This window comes from Uranotaenia lowii, chromosome 3, assembly GCF_029784155.1.
Source record: "Uranotaenia lowii strain MFRU-FL chromosome 3, ASM2978415v1, whole genome shotgun sequence".
In the NCBI taxonomy this organism is placed as follows: Eukaryota; Metazoa; Arthropoda; class Insecta; order Diptera; family Culicidae; genus Uranotaenia; species Uranotaenia lowii.
Window position 1 is genome coordinate 101,226,084 of NC_073693.1, and position 17,680 is coordinate 101,243,763.

At 34.6% G+C, this 17,680-nt stretch overlaps 1 protein-coding gene across 15 annotated transcripts in view; it reads right to left on the reverse strand.

The window, feature by feature from the left end:
• LOC129757026 (glucose transporter type 1) overlaps positions 1-17,680 on the reverse strand; it is an 875,183-nt gene that overhangs the window by 15,441 nt on the left and 842,062 nt on the right. For 10 of the 15 annotated variants that reach the window (XM_055754112.1, XM_055754111.1, XM_055754125.1 and 7 more), the window contains one exon: positions 12,940-13,467. The exons of 4 other annotated variants lie outside the window; for them this stretch is intronic. In XM_055754112.1, the coding sequence (XP_055610087.1) occupies positions 12,940-13,467 (528 nt within the window). Of the gene's footprint in view, positions 1-12,939; positions 13,468-17,680 lie in introns of those variants that run through there. One more of the 15 variants, XR_008739591.1, reaches the window with a different exon arrangement.

Here is a 17,680-nt window from a genome sequence, read left to right on the forward strand (position 1 = left end):
GTAACTTTGACCAACATGAAACTTTTCCACATTATCATCAATAGCTCAGTCTGTTGTTTGAATTCTTGAAAACTGTTTTCTACGTTTGAAAGCCTATTAATTGAGTATCGAATAGGCAAAATTTGGTTTGTATTTGAAATTTTTTTCTGTTAGTAAAAAATCTAATTTCAAAATCTTAAAATATCTATTTTTTCAAGGCTCGCAAACAAACAGCTCTCCTGATGATTCCAACAAGCTTTTAGAAGCAAACGGGTTGTTAAAGGTGAAAGAACAACTTCTTTTCTTTGTATATGAACAGTTATAGTGCTATTTTTATAGTAATTTAATGATATGTTTTTGATATTTAAAAAATAAGGACATTTTCCAAGAGTAAGCCCGTATTGGAAAAATGGATAGGAACCCTATCAAATCGTTAACTTTGAAGAAAAAAATGAAAATGGAAATAGTGGGAGGGCCTAGGGGAATGTGTGAAGGTAAAATTTCATTTGTATTTTAAAGCTCTAACGTGCTCTAACTATTTTGCAATTATAATTATTTTTGCCCCTAAATGTAGGCAGCACATTAGTTCTTTTTTCGATAATAACTATTTTTGAAATAAAACGTCAAAATTCAAGGTTCAATTGATAGACTAGCATTTTTAAATATTATGAAGTTGTTTTGTATACTTTATGATCAAGAAAACGCGTTAAAACCGTCAGAATAAAGACTGATCAATGTCACCCCAAAGCATCAAATTCTGAACAGCGACGAAAAAGATTTTTAAATCAAACTTAAAGAGGTCCAATAAATTTCTGCATCCATGTTTTACGTTCATATGAGTTCAGTACTGGTTTTAGAAATATAAAACATGTCACATTTCCCTTAACAGAAAAAATAATCGAAAAATATTGAAAAAAGTGATCAATATTACCCCGGATTACGGTATCTACCTTTCTTCCTTCCCAGGTCTAGGACTCAATATTTCAATTGACGGCGACTCAGAGCTTGATTTTTTGAAAACTATGATTGCACTCGGCAATTTATAAACGTTTCACTTGCTTTTATTGTTTTAATTCAACTTATTGGAATCGATTATAACTTCATGAAAATAAAATCCCATTTTGTAGCCTTTTATCAAAACTGGAAGAATTTGAATTTAAAACTGATTTTTTTCTCCGACTTTGATCACTGACACTTGTGAAATAAAATTGAATTATTTATTTTTTATCAAATACAATTCAATAATCATCTATGTGTTTTTAATAAATTCTCTAAGGTTTAAAATGATTATTTTTTTCCTCATAGAAAATTCAAATTTTAAGTTGTGATTGAATATTATTTCAAAATTGTGATAAAACAAAGTAATTTTTCAATCAACCTTCAATTAAAAATAAAAAAAAGAAATGTAAGATAATATGATTAATTACGATCATTTAGCTAAACAATTTTTAATGATGTTTAATTTCATAGCTGATCTGTATTTTTTTTAGAATTCGGATTTCATTACCCTACCCCTACTACTCATTTCTTGATAATAATCTTATAAGCTTCTTAGACATATGCATCATAAATGGATTGATCTTCAATAATCATAATGATTGTAAATTGGATTTTATTAAAACGATTTTTGTGTACTTTCAGAAATGCTGTTTAAAAAAAATCGTAAATCCAATTCGTCATTTAGTAAGAATCATTTGATAAAGACAAAAATCTGAAAATATGAAGTTTGAACCAAATAAAGATAAATGTAAGGATAATTATGGTCATCAATATTTATATCCCAAATTAGATATGTTCACTCGTACACATCATGCTCGCAAGAGGACCGCGTGAAATTTGATGACTGTGATTAAAATAAAGTTCAACAAATTTTACTTATGCCAGCAGGCAAGAAAGTATACTTAAATCATCCTTTAAAATCGTGAATTTGAGTTTCATTATCTTTTCTTTTTGTTAACATCACAGCCCTTAGAAATTCAATTGAATACCGTTTTTTTAATTTGATGTATTCTATGTTTAACTAACCAAGGAACATTGTTCATTGATTTCAATTAGTCAGAAAATTTATGTTTAATTTAAATTCCATGTTATGTTTTTGCTTTTCTTCTTGAAAACCAACATAGCGCTAAATATAATAATTTTTTTTATGTTACCATGACTGCAGAAATAATGTTTTCTACCAAAGCGCCGTATTTGCAAATTGCATTATAAAACTAAAGAGATGTTCGAAAAAATTATAAGGTAGTGTGTTGTGTACATAGAAACACTTATTTTTGGTAATATACATATGTCTCACGACTCTCACGAGCTTCAACGTTTTCAGTATTAAAAAGTTCCAATAAATTTCAATCAAGGACTTTCGTTAATAAATATTTTTATTTAAGCGTTTGGAATCGTTCAACTTGGCGTGCCGTAAGTGTGAAAAGCTAATCACATTAATATACCTACATTAAAATATTCCAAGGATTCGTTACAAATTAATTTGAACTGAAGGTCGTGAAAAAATAGAAGGGTAAGAAGTGAGCAATATAGATTAAGATTCAATCTTCGAGCGCCACAACGAAATTCTTTGTATTGCTAAATTGATACTCATTACGGTGAGTATTAATTTCAAATCGTTATCAGAACATTTGCAACTCTGACGCAAATTCAATAAAAATCTTGATAACCCAATTTATCCTACATATGTTAGACTCTACTCTCTGGAGCCACTGGCACTTGTGCTGTTTGGACATTATTGAATCATTAGAATAGATTTTTATCCCAGAAAAACTCGCATACGCAAGTCATTGTACCCGATCTATTTCCTTATCGACACGGTCGGTTTCCGTTCAGTTCACGTTCGATTCATGACCTGGTCAGCTTTTCATCAACACCGCGGAACAACGTCATGCAGCAGCACCCAGTATCGAGAAATCGCATTATCATTTCGATCATTAAGCGTTGTCCGTTTTCGAACCTCTTATCCTTTGGTGTCACACGGATGGAAACGGTCCATAAATAAATTACGATCCGACCCGGGTGATGTTGTGTGAATTAAAATGATACAGAATTCAGAAAGAGAAACTGTTGAAAATTAAAACAAAATAATAATAAAACCGATATGATACAAGCTGCCAGTGTCGGTTGCAAACTTCATTCGCCGGATTTCGTGAACTTTTTTTCCTTCTTTTTCTTAAATTAACACGTTCGTTTCAATTCTGTCTCGATTGTCCTGCGTTCATTCGATGATTCCAAAAATACAAAATACTTTCTTTGCGTTCTTCAAAATTGCCACCCTGATTTTATTTATCGATGAATGAGTTTTACATTTATTTTTTTTCGTTCGGCTTGATTTCGAAACTTTGAAGGGAAGAAAATACGACTACACGCTAGAGGAAGGAAATCAAAAGTAGGACGAGGTGAGGTTGTACCTGATACACACTTCACGTGGAGGCGGTCAGTTTTTCCTCGGAGTTATTTGCAGCTCTGATTGGACGAAATTGGATTTCAGAAATTCCGGTGATTTCACACAGGTATTCTGTCCGGTCACGTTTCATCCTTTTGGGGGTTTGGTTTTGGATTTCTTCTATTTGATTCCGGTTTTCTCCATTCGTCAGCGAAAACCGAGAGGAACTCTACGGGGGTAATGTGTGTATGTGTGGGAGTTGTTTTACTTTTTTTTTTGGTACCTCGTTTGGATGGAGTTTTTGTTTGGATTTTTAGCCGAAAATCGGGATGGACGTAGAGTATGATGACGGTTTTTTTTGTTGTTGTCGATGTTGTCGTCGTGGATGAGACCATGCAGTGCTAAATGATGTCGGTGAAAGAAGTTCCATTCAGTTGATCTGGATCGGATCGGTGGATGATCTAGTCTTTTAGGGTCCTGTGAAAAGAGGTCACACAGCGCCGTCCGATGATGGAGAAGGAAAAAAAAGAAGAAAACCAAATTCAGTACCTGGTTTCGATTGGATTCTACTTTTTCTTAAAGTTTTGCTATTTCAACAGTTTGAATTCGGTTCAAGTTCTGTTGCAGTTTCAATCCTGACACTGGCAGTTTTTGATTGGGTCTCAATTGCAGAAGTGGTGAACGTGAAACCCACAGAGGTAGGTAATTCAATGTTGAAAGTTATGAAACAAACATTTTTGAAAATTGTCAACATTGATTGGAGTCGGAAGAAATTCAATATCTTCCCTCCTGAAAGAACCAATTATCTGAAAGTATATTTTCCTTAAGTCAAAATGTCCGGAAAATCGATCAGACATAGTTTCAGACGCCACACGAGCTTACGAACTTAAAGGTAGTGCCTTTTTAACCAATAACCACCCTATATTTTGTAAACAATCCAGAAAAACACTAATTTGGACTTAAAAATTTTGAACAAAACAAGACATATCTTGTATGATTTTTTTTGTAGGAATCAAATGATTTAGCTACCAAATGCTTTGGAAAATGGATTTATTGCTGATTTCCCCCTTAATGCTCCTAATTTTTATTTTCAACTACCGTCAAACGGGGCAACATGCAAAAGCAGGGTTAGATGTAACATTTGTACACCACAACACTCATTCAATTTTTATTTCAATATACTGTAATAAAATTATCATTGAATGATAACAAATTGATGATAGCTTAGTTTTTAACATCGTGAAAGAGTTTTTTGAAGTTTTTGATTCTCATAAAAAATTAAAAAAATCGAGCAATAAATGTAAAATTTTTTACATTTTTCGATGCCATAAAAAACTTTACCTAGTATGACGGATTGGCTCAATGATATCCTCTACAAACTTTATATTGCATTCATTATCCTATACTAACACTGTTGGTGTATAAATTTTTTTCGGATAATCACCAAATTTAAAAAAAAAATATTTTTATAATTCGGTTAGCTGTTTGGGGCAAAATGCAACAAAATGCAAATCGGAACTAAATCTCATAAATTACGTTTCCATATGCTGGGATATGATTGTTTTGCATTATGCGTTTGTTAACATTAAAATTTCATCCGTTCTAAGATTAATTTTCATGACTTGACCTAATAAAATATCTTGTAGAATTTTTACCCCTAAATGTATGCAGCAGATTAACACTTTTTTCTTAAAAACATTTTTGTCAGAAAAAATTAAAAATTTAATTCGAACAAAACCAAAAATTACTGCAATTGGTGCTTTATGCGTTTTTACATCACAAATTTATCAAAAACTATAAATTTTCAAACGTTTTCATTTGATTTTTCAGTTATTACAGAGTAAATATGTTGCAACTTACCCCTTTTTCTTAGTAGGGTAAAAATCGCATGTTTTTGTAAATTTAAAAATAACTGGTAAAACCAATCATTTTTCTGACTACCTCAGTTTTGTGTCCCATCTACCTTAAAATTTTGATGTACAAGAGATATGATTATCTGTCAGCAGTAAGATTTTAAAGCCATTGAAGTTGAAAATTGTAGCATGTTGCCCCAGTTGACGGTATGAAAAAAGTGAGTTGGGACTTGAAAATTTCGAACCAAATGAAACCTATAATGCCTATGGTGTGATTTTTTCCGAGAAATCGAATGAAAATAGAGTTATGGTTATTTAACCCCCAGTTCCCTTTATTTTTAAATATTGCAGAAGAGCATATTCGGACGTGAAAATTTTGAACCAAATGAGACTTATCTTCTAAAGAATCGAATGAAGTCTGTTTAACCCACCACACGATCTTGCAAATGAAGCTATGAATGTTTTTACCCTCAATTCTTTACATTTTTTAATAAATTCGGAAAAAGGGCTTACTCAGACTTAAATATTTAAAACCAAATGCCTATCTTCTGTGTGGTTTTTTTTTCGAGGATCGAATGAAGGCTAGTCGAGCCACCGCACGGTTCGAAAAATGGAGTTATGACATTACTATTTGAAAAATCTAGAAGAATTAAGTGTAAAAACAGCCACAACTCCATTTTTCGATGCGTGCGGTGGCTCAAACAGCCTTCATTCGATTCCTCGGAAAAAATCTCATAAGATAAGTCTCATTTGGTTCAAAATTATCAAGTCCGAACTTACTGTTTTCATAATTAATTGAATATTATAGAGGAATCGAGAGTAATCTCAGCCATAACTTCATTTTATGATGTGTGTGGTGGCTGAAGTAGCCTTCACTTGATTCCTCGAAAAAAATCACTTAAGATAAAACTCCTTTGATTTAAAATTTTTAAGTTCGAACATTAAGGGGAATTATGGGTGAAAACAGCCATAACTCCATTTTTCGATGCGCACAATGGCTCTAATTTCCTTAATTTGATTTCTCGTAACAAGATAAGTCTAATTTGGTTCAAAATATCGAATCTAACATACTTTTTCCAGAATTAATTGAATAATATATGGGGAATTGAGGTTAAAATCAGCCATAACTCCATTTTACGAAGCGGTGGCTCAAACAGCCTTTACTTGATTCCTCGAAAACGAATCACACTAGATAGGTCTGTTTTTGTTAAACAATTTCTAGTCAAAATCAGTGTTTTTCTGGATTGTTTACAAAATATAGGGGAATTAGGGGTTAAAAGGCACTATACTCTAATCAAGCAATTATTTTGTTTCCCAGCCAGGCAAATTCGGGCATTCTTTCCTGAAAGCCTGGCAAAATCCGAGCATTGTTTTCTTTATCTTCTCCTAACACCAACATGGCCAAATCTTGTATGTTTCCTGGAAAATAAAAAACTTACGTTCCTCATTTTTCTTTTCAACATATTATCAGATGCGTACATAGAACATGCTTTGCAGATACTACTATGGCCAGGCCAACCATGCGATGATAAAAGCAAAAGATACAGGAACAAAGGAGGAATGAAGCGTAGAGCTCCCTCGGTTCCTTTTTCCGAACTACACCACCATAGAAGGTTCCATCGTCAAATATTCCATAAATTGCAGTGCCTTTGTGGTTTGGTTTTTTCTTTATTAGAGTATCCATTTCCCGTCCATTTCAGCGTTCATGGGAATCGGGAATTCAGACTTTCCTTTCCCTGGAATTCTCGGGATCCCGGGAAAAATTGAAAATGAAGATTTTGTCACTCAAATACATACGAAACTTTATCTACATGGCATTTTAAGATTTTCAGGTAGTATGTAGTGCAAAACATTTTAATCTTTTTTATGCTTCAAAAATTTAATTAGCAATTATAAAACCCAAGACTCACAAACTAAAAACTTGAACTGACAAACATGACTGATAATTGCTTCAAAAATTTGAAATAATTGAGATAGATTTTTACTATCGATAGAATTTGGCTAACTAGACTTCAGGTTATTCATCGATTGATTCAAATCTCGTAGATTTTCAGATAACTATCCTCTTGTTTGCTACTGTCAACAGCTAGCGAAACGGAAGTTCTAAATGATGAGTGTTGCAAAATAGAACATTTTGTGACATTGGATCTACAATAGGAGATATTTTGGCGTATACTGAAGAAGCAGAAGAAAAAAATTTAAATTTTATTGAAACAAGTGATTTAATAAAAAATTCATAAAAATGTTAATAAAGCTTAATGCTGTGTAATTGTAAAAATATGAAGATTTTATTAGCTTTAAGCATTTTAAAAGACTCGAATGTGCACTTCGTGCTTATAAATTCTCTAATAAAAGTAAAAAAAGCACATTTAGAATCTTTTCGTAGGCTATCTTTATTAAAATTGTTTACAACTACAGTAGTTTTTCGATTTTATCACGCTCAAAAAAAAAAAAAAAATTTCCATGATAATGGCGAAACTTAAAATGTGTATTAATAATATTTTTGTTTTGCCTTAAATGATGAGTTAATGATTTTAGTAAGTGTAAGTAGTAGTAGTTTAGTAAGTGTTTAGTAAGTGGACATGGTAAGTTTTCATCAGATTTGATTATTTAATGCATTTTGAGAAGTAAACCTTAAAAGAAGACATAGAATTGACTTAACTTTGTAATGTTCTCCTGCAAAGCAATTTCACGGTTTTTCCTTAAAGCCAAAGCATGTAGAATATTGATAAGAAAATGTCCATATGAGATTGACACAATTGACAATGCTTACGAAAACGGGAAGGCATTTTCTTTGACTTCGATTTAATAAATAAAGTTAAAAGGAATAAATTTTTAAGCGTAAACTGCACCATAAAAATACCTTATAATTCGTCTTTTTAATCACACACGTGTAAAACATAATTCATCAAAACCATTCAAAAAATTTGCTGTCAGATAAGCTCTTTGGAGCCAGAGAGGTTTATTTCTTAAAAATGTTAAATCAAGAGTTGACTGGGCCAACATTTTAAGGCCAAAAATGAGGGTGCGTCCTACACAACGGTGCAAAATTTGAAACACATTTTATTCTTTTTCAAACATGTTTGCCCAAAAATGCAGCTGCATCCTATTCTCCGTTTAATAGATCATATCAAATATTTTTTCGTTTCTCGAATTAATACCGGTGTAATTTTAAGTTTTTTAATATTTATATCATCACAGTTTTGATCAAATGAAAGGTATAAATTTATGAAAATTTTTTGGGGACTTGCACAAAAAAAAACTTCAAAACAACTATTCCTTTTCGGCTTAAAATGTCTCACATAATCTTTTATGATAATTCTTACATTTCTTCGCATTTGTGAATCTGTGATAATAAATTGGATAAGTTGAAACATTTTTAGAATTTGAATGACAATTTCAGATACTCAATCCAGTAGAGGAATCAACAATGCAATGGCATGTTCACATTGGTAAAAACTCATATACCATACCAGGAACCATAAGAATACGAAGTACAAACGCGAAGATTTTAAGAGATTGGAAAAAGGTTTTGTATGATCTCAAACACTTTTGAAAAAAGAGTGACATAATCGAAATAACACTGATTAAATCGAGCCTGAATATGGCGAGTATCGAAAATATCGAACAGTGATAAAATCGAAAAACTACTGTATCATTTTTCTTGCTCAATCTGATCCATTTTTCGATTTTAGAATATGTAAATTTTGAGTAATTTGACACTTTTTATTGGTTTCGGAAATTCCCAGGATATTTGAGCGTTTTTCGGGATTCCGGAATTCCCGATTTTATTATTCCCGAGAATTTCCTGTACGGAAATCCCGAGTAGGACACACTAGTCAGAATGTCCTAAATTGACCCAGAGCGGAGAAGTTTTTGAGTCCGCGAATGGTTCCTTCAAAGTTGGAAGGCCCTGCCCCTCCTAGAAAGGGAGGCCAGTATACAAATTTTGGGTAGAATTCAATAAATCTCGGGTTTTTTGGTAGGAACGTTTAAACAAATTTAGTATGTACATAAGACTTGTTCACTTTTCGGCTTTTTTGCATATCAAAGCCGTACTCATATGGGTTGTTACACATGCATTTCCACATATTTCTGCTAAATTTTAGATCTATTGAACTAATCTCTATTCTGCGCAATGAGTTTTTGAGAAAAGGCTCATTTTTCTTGAAAATTTTCTTATGAGAGTTCTAGCAAGCTACCGTCAACTGGGGAAACTTTGATCAATTTTTTCTTTCATTTTTTGAATATTTTGGAAGGGGTTGCGTTTTAGTAATACCTAAAACTTTTAAAACACTTACTGACGTAAGTAGAATAAAACATGATCATTGATTGCAGTAAATTCAAACGACATTAGTGGTTATAATTAAATGTTTGTTACAAAACCAGATTTCGAGTTTCGGGGTAACTTTGATCACTATGGTTCCTACGTATCTCAACATCTTCAAAATTACTTTAATGGTGCCATTTAGCACAGAAGGCATAATCATTAAAAACAGTAATTTTTGCCTGGACTAAACTGATTAGTTCAACGTTTTTTTTTCAATAACATTCTAGGGGAAAAAATAATAAACATTTCTCAAGTATTTTTGGCCTCAAAAAGAAATGAAATTTTGCCTTCATGCAATTCCCTGGATCCTCGCACTGTACCCATGTTTTTTTTTTCTTTAAATTGAACCATTTTATAGGATTTTAGCCATTTTTACTATACGGGCTTTCTCATGGAAAATCACCGTTTTTTCAGTATCCAAAAATTATCAAAAAATGACTTTTAAAATACCACTTAAACCAAATCTAAACAAGGAAAAAAGTTGAACTTCTACACACAACAACCCATTCGCTCCTAAATGCTTAAATTCGATCAAGAGAAATGTTTATTTGTGAGCTTTTGAAAAACCAGATATTTTTAGATTTTGAAATTACATTCTATATAATATCAAAAATCTTCTAATAAAAACAGACCAAATTTAGCTTATTTGTTACTCAATTTATAGGCCTTCAAACGTAGTAAACAGATTTCAGATATTTTAAATTTTCACTTTGTTAATGATGATTATCTGCAAAAATTGCATGCTGATTAAAGTTACCCCAGTTTACGATACTATTAATATAAAACGATAATTTTATGATCCATGGTGGTTGATATCATTAACATTTTTTTTGGACAAACCGTAAAAGAATATAAAATCAAAAACTACCAATTAAACAGAAATTCAACTTACAAGTTAAAAGTTGAAAATTTTCAGTAAATACTAAAAAATATTTTTCACAAAATCTTTTCATGTAAAGATATCACTGTTTATAACCATTCTTTGATGTTTAAAATGTAATTATTGCAAGAATAGAAGCAAAGTTAATCAAATATTTATTATAAACGTGGCATCAAGAGGACTTGTTTATAACTAATTCAAAGCGCGCATTTTTTTTAATTCCTGGTCCAGTCCTGGGTTAATTGATTGAATAAAACAACTTTGCTTATTCTGTACAAGTTGGTAGTTTATAAATTTTAATTTTTTTTAGGTTTATTCTGAACATTTATCTAAAATAGATCGAAAAAAATGCTGATCATATGAACCATCATGCATTATCGTTTAAATTATCGTATTATATGAACAAGGGCTTGCTAGAACTCTCATGAGGAGATTTTTATCAAAAATTGACTTTTTTTTCACAAAAACTCACTGCGCAGAACATAGATTAGTTCAAAAGATCTCAAATTTGGAACAAATACCTGAAAATGCATGAGGAACAACCCATACTAGTTCGGCTTTCATTTGCGAAAAATGCCGAAAAGTGAGCTAGTTTTATGAACATGTTCTTTTTTAATAAAAGATGCATTTTCGTTATGTAAATTCAGGAGCATAATCGATGAAAAACAGTTGAAATCATGCAAATTAACATGATCAAAATAGCCCAAAAGTGCTGATGGAGGTACCATTATGAGGAATTTTTTCTCCAGGCGAGGCATGCTTAGTGCGCTACTTGATTAAGAGAATAGTATAATCGCGAGAACTTATTTAATATAACTTCACGTGGAGTCTCGAAAACATGTTAAACTCGAAAACATGTTAGTGATGTTGCATAGATTTAGGGGTATACAAAATTAAAGAAGAATTAAATAATGTCTTGCTAGATATCCAAAATACATCTAGAATAGATTTAGAATTTTCGCAGCAAGCCTAATCATTTGTAGTCTTTCCATGACAAATTTGTAATTCGAATTATTTCCTCACAGGGAAATTGCTGCTCTCTAATTAGAATTTCAATTTGCCGATATGCCATAAATTTAGGATAAGAATCAAAGAGAAAGAGGAATTGGCACAAAAACCATTAATAGTCTGTTTCACAAAAGAAATAAATATTATGTCAATTTTTCAGCACGTACAAAATACTGCATTTTCCCATACAAACCTTAAAAAATCTGCAAGAAACCATGGATGAGTTTTGAACCAAAAGGATGCTTTTTGGACCCCAGGGCAAGGTTGCCGAAATCACAGAAAAATCTGTAATTCCACAGAATTTTGAGCAAATTTTTATCACAGAATCTGTGTCACAGAACACAGAATTTTGAAATATTCACAGATTTCACAGAATTTTTGAGTTTTGAAGAAATTTTCAAAATAATTATCTTTTAATCCAGTATAAAATTTGAATTTCTTACTTTGAATTAGCAAAAAATGATGAGATTGGTAATGTTAATTGATTTTTCCCAACTAAAATGTAAAAAACAACGCAATCCACCAGGATTTTTTAATGAAACTAGAGGTAATAGCGTCACAGAAATCCATCACAGAGTTTTTGGGTAAAATCACAGAAAGTCAGATTTTTTTTTCTCAAAAACACAGAATTTTTTTCGGCAACCTTGCCCCAGGGTTAGAAAAATTCAAAAATGATCCTAAATCGGCTCAGTCTATAGCTCACATTCTTTAATTGAGGATTTTAGAATGATTTATTGTTGGAAAGAGGGGAGCTTCTTAAATTAATCATCGATCTTTTTAATAATTTTTTATAAAATTATTAATATTTATCTGAAATAAACCTGAAATAAACAGCATGATCAAAGTAGATTCACCAAGTGTACTGTCATCAACCATATTTAACCCGATACGTTCATTATTTGAGAGGCTTTTAGCAACGGGCATAGAGTTCAACTCTAGTCGTCATCTATTGATTTATATAATTTAATTTCAAACATTACCCTTACACAATGCACCATAATGCATCAATGTGCATTATAATTCCTTCGTAATAAAAAAAAATCCGCTGAAGGTTACCACGTTCACCACGTTCACATAACATATCGTTAGAGTCGTATTCCTCGGAATAAAACTGAACACCTATTACGTTGGAACATTCTGAACATTCACCAGTCATCCTGTTTGTGTCTGTTTCTGTTTCTCGCTAACTCGCATTCCAATTAAAACTACAAAACCATCGATTCATTTATGGAGCTGCTCTACGTATGTTAGTAGGTATCTTCTATGTAAATATGCACCCAGTCAGTCAGTCCCATTAGTTTGCAAAATGGCAGGGACCCGTACCAAACTGTCCCTGTACCTGAACTGGCTGGAAGATAAATATTCCCCTATGTCCGTCGCTCGGTTACTTGGTCTGTCGGACTAACTATAGGAACCTAGTAGAGTCAGTTCATCCAGTCAGTTGATGGTAATAACACAAATGTTTTCTGTTTTTTTTTTCAGTGGTCTCTATCAAATGTACCTGAGCTGACGATCCTCCCGTGAGCCGAGTGGCGCCGGAAGCTGTCCCGACTGGCAATGCTTCCGCCATCCGTAGCAACAGCCGCCCGGCTGCTTCCGGTTCCTTGTTGCATTCCACGACTGGTGTTCCGCCCACTTCCTCCTACTCCTCCTCCTCCTCCCCCTCCTCGTCTATTTGGCATCGGTGAGCAAGTGTTGCTGACGGTGGAGCCAGCCGTTCCGTAGTTTCGACTGCTGCTGCCGCCGGTGATTGTCGTCGTCCGATATCCGCCACCCCCGCCGTAGGACATCGACGACATCGAATACTGGGGCCCCAGCAGCAAGTTGGTGCTATCCCCAACTGGATAGGGACCCATCTCCCCATCCAGGGTTCCCGTTCCTACCGGATACGGTCCCATTTCCCCATCCAAGGTCCCGGTTCCCACCGGATAGGGACCCATTTCGCCGTCCAGGGTGGCGGTCCCGAAAAGGGGCTGAGCGCCCACCGGATACGGACCCATTTCACCATCCAGCGTGGGCCCTCCGAACACTGTGCGTGGGCGTTAGTTCAAAATTTCGTTCGGTTGGTCGGTGTTTGGTGGGTGATTTTTTCAAAGCATTACCGCAACAGGAAGATACAGGTGAAAAGTATACTCGATTGGATTGGATTGATCTCTTACGCTAGTGAAAAACACGGGTTGTTGATAGGCGTGGGTGGGTGTTGGAGTGCATAGGAAGCGCCGTCGATGGCCCACAGTGCGGTTTCTTTTTTTTTCAAACAAAAATCGAGGCTTTTTACACTACTGGAATGTACACGGGGTACGAATCGTGGACCGCGGCAGGGATGCCAACCCTTATTTGGAACATTTTTTTTACAAATTTTTAAAAATTGTTAACGACTATAATTTGAACATTATTTTACTGACATCAATGTTTGAAAGAAATTTAATATTAATTAAATAAATTATTAAAATAACAGTGTAACAAATTTGTAAATTTAAAATTTTAAGAAAGGCCAGGTTCGGTAATGGTCGGTGGTTTTTAAGCAATATAATAGGAGAGTTGTCCTTTCCGGTACAATTTTTTAGCCATTAAAATAAAATTCCATAGATGTCGCTGAACCCACTATCCAGTAAAATGGGGCATCGAATGTCTCTTCAAAGTTCAAGGATTTACAAGTTTGTAGCACCTAAAATTCCCAGATGAGCTTAAGACAAGAAGGGTGCGACTATCGTCAAAACGACAGGGATATTTTCGTTGGATCGGGAGGACCAATGAAGAGTGCTCCGTAGGTTGACTTTATGAATTTTCGTTAAATCGGGAGGATCAACATGAAGAGTGCTCTGAAGGTTTGCTCTATGAACTTAAATTGGATCGGGAAGACCAACAAGAAGAGTATTCTGAATGAACATGAAAAGTGTACTGTAGGTTCACTATGTGAATTCTCGTAGTCTCTTTTTAAGTTCACTTTATGAATTCTCGTTGTATCGGAAGAACCGACAAGAAGAGTGTTCTGAAGGTTTACTTTATGAATTTTCGATGGATCGGGAGGATCGATATGAAGATTGTTTTGTAGGTTCACTTTATGAATTCTTGTTGGATCGGGAGGACCAACATGAAGAGTGTTCTGTAGGTTAACTTCATGAACTTTTCGTTGGACCAGGAGTATTACATGGAGAGTGTTTTGAAGGTTTACTTTATGAATTTTCTCTGGATCGAGAGAGCCAACAGGAATAGTGTTCTGAAGGTTTACTTTATGAACTTTTCGTTGGATCGGGAGGACCAATATGAAGAGTGTTCTGAAGGTTCACTTTATGAATTCTCTTTGGATCGAGAGAACCAACATGGAGAGTGTTCTGGAGGTTCATTTAATGAACTTTTGGTTGGATCGGGAGGACCAACATGCAGAGGGTTCGGAAGGTTTACTTTATGAACTTTTCGTTGGATCGGGAGGACCAATATGAAGAGTGCTCTGTAGGTTCACTTTGTGAATGCTCGTTGGATCGAGAGGACTAACAGTAAAAGTGTTCTGAAGGTTGACTTGGATCGGGAGGACCGACAAAAAGAGTTTACTCAAGATTCACTTTATGAATTTTCGTTGGATCAGGAGGATCAACATGCAGAGTGCCCTGAAGATTCACTTAATTAACTTTTAGTAAGATCAAGAGAACCAACATGAAGTTGGTTCTGTTAGTTCACTTTATGAATTCTAGTTGGATCGGGAGGACCAACAAGAAGGGTGCTCTGAAGGTTTACTTTATGAACTTTTCGTTAGATCGGGAGGACCGACATGAAGAGTGCTCTGTAGGTTCACTTCATGATTTCTCGTTGGAATGGGAGGACCAACAGGAAGAGTGTTCTGTAGGTTCACACTGCGAATTTTCGATGGATCGGGAGGACCAACAGGAAAAGTGTTCTGAAGGTTCTCTTTATGAACTTTTCGTTGGATCGTAAGGACCAATATGAAGAGTGCTCTGTAGGTTCACCTTATGAATTCTTTTGGGATCGGGAGGACCAACAAGAAGAGTGTTTTGCTGGTTCACTTTATGAATTCTCGTTAGATCGGAAGGACCAACATTAAAAGTGTTCTGAAGGTTAACTTTATAAATTCTCGTTGTATCGGGAAGACCAACCTTGAGAGTTTTCTGAAGGTTCACTTTATGAATTCTTTTTGGATCGAGACGACTAATATGAAGAGTGTTCTGAAGGTTTACTTTATGAACTTTTCGTTGGATCGGGAGGACCAACATGGAGAGTGTTCTGAGGGTTCTCTTTATGAATTCTCTTTGGATCGAGAGGACCAAAATTTATAGATTCTGAAGGTTCACTTACGTTGGATCGGGAGGACCAACAGGAAGAGTGTTCTGTAAGTTCACTTTACGAATTTTCGTTGGATCGGGAGGACCAACATAAAGAGTGTTCTGAAGGTTTCACTTTATGAATTTTCGTTGGATCGGGAGGACCAACAAGCAGAGTGTTCTGAAGATTCACATTATAAACTTTGAGCTGTATCGGGAGGACCAACATGATGAGTGTTCTTAAGGTTCACTTTATGAATTCCGTTGGATCGGGAAGACCTACATGAAGAGTGCTCTGAAGGTTCCCTTATAAACTGGGAGGAACAACATGAAGAGTGTTCTGTAGGTTCACTTTAGAATTCTCGTTGGATCGAGAGGACTTAAAATAAAGAGGTTCTGAAAATTCACTTTATAAATTATTTGTTGGATCGGAAGGACTAACATGAAGAGGGTAGGTTCACTTTATGAATTCCCTTTGGATTGTGAGGACCAACAGGAAGTTTGTTCTGGAGGTTCACTTTATGAACTTTTCGTTGGATCGGAATGACCATCATGAAGAGTACCCTGAAGGTTAATTTACGTTGGATCGGGAGGACTGACATGAAGAGTGTTCTGAAGGTTCATTTATGAATTTTCGTTGGATCGAGAGGACCGACATAAAGAGTTTTCTGAAAGTTCACTTTATGAAATTTTCGTTGAATCGGGAGGAGCAACAGGAAGAGTGTGCTGTATATTCATATTATGAACTTTCCGATGGATCGAGAGGACCAACATTAACAGTGTTCTGAAGGTTCACTTTATGAATTCTCTTTGGATCAGGAGGACCAACATGGAGGGTGCTCTGTAGGTTCACTTAATGAATTCTTCGTTGGATCGGGAGGACCAACATGAAGAGTGTTTTGATGGATCACTTTATGAACTTTTCATTGGATCGGGAGGACCATCGTGAAGACTTTATGAATATTCGTTGGATCGGGAGGACCGACATCAAGAGTTTTCTGAAGGTTCACTTGATGAACTTTCGTTGGATCGGGAGGACCAACAGGAAGAGTGTTCTGAAGGTTCACTTTATGAACTTTTCGCTGGATCGGGAGAACCGACATAATGAGTTTTCAGAAGGTTCACTTTACGAACATTCCGTTGGATCGGGAGGACCATCATGAAGAATATCCTGAAGGTTAAATTTATGAATTCTCGTTGAATCGAGAGGACCAATAGGAAGAATGTTTTGAAGGTTCACTTTATGAATTATCGTTGGATTGGGAGGACCAACATGAAGAGTATTCTAAAGGTTACTTTATGAATTTTTGGATTGGGAGGACCGACATGAAGAGTGTTCTGAAAGTTCACTTCATGAACTTTTCATCTGATCGGGAGGACTGACAAGCAGATTAGTCCGAATATTCACTTTATGAATTTTCGTTGGATTGGGAGGACCAACATAAAGAGTGTTCTGTAGGTTCACTTTATGAATTCTTGTTGGATTGGAAGGACCGTCATGAAAAGATTTTTGAAAGTTCACTTTTTGAATTTACGTTCAATTGAACACATTTAAAAAATGTTCAGAAGGGTTCCCATGAAGAACTCGCTGTGTTAAAACATAGGAACAGTTTTTTTTTGTGTTTTGAGCAAGAGGTATAATTTGGAGGATCTCCAAGTCAGTTTCTCGGGAGTGAATAATCGTTTCAGTTAATGTCGTTAAAAGCTAATGCTTTTTGTCAAAGGTACAGAATGATGGAGAGGATCTCCTATGAATAAGTCCGAACCAAAAAAATATTGAAATAGTTCACGAATGCCAAGGTAATTGAAAGTACCACGAACACATATTTGAGTGTTATCAAATTATGTGTTATTTATCTATCGAATGTTGCATTCGAGCCGAATACAAAATAATCTCTAGAACACACTTTTTAAAGATTTTTTTTTACATTTTAAATGATTTTTATTTATAAAATAAAATCAATA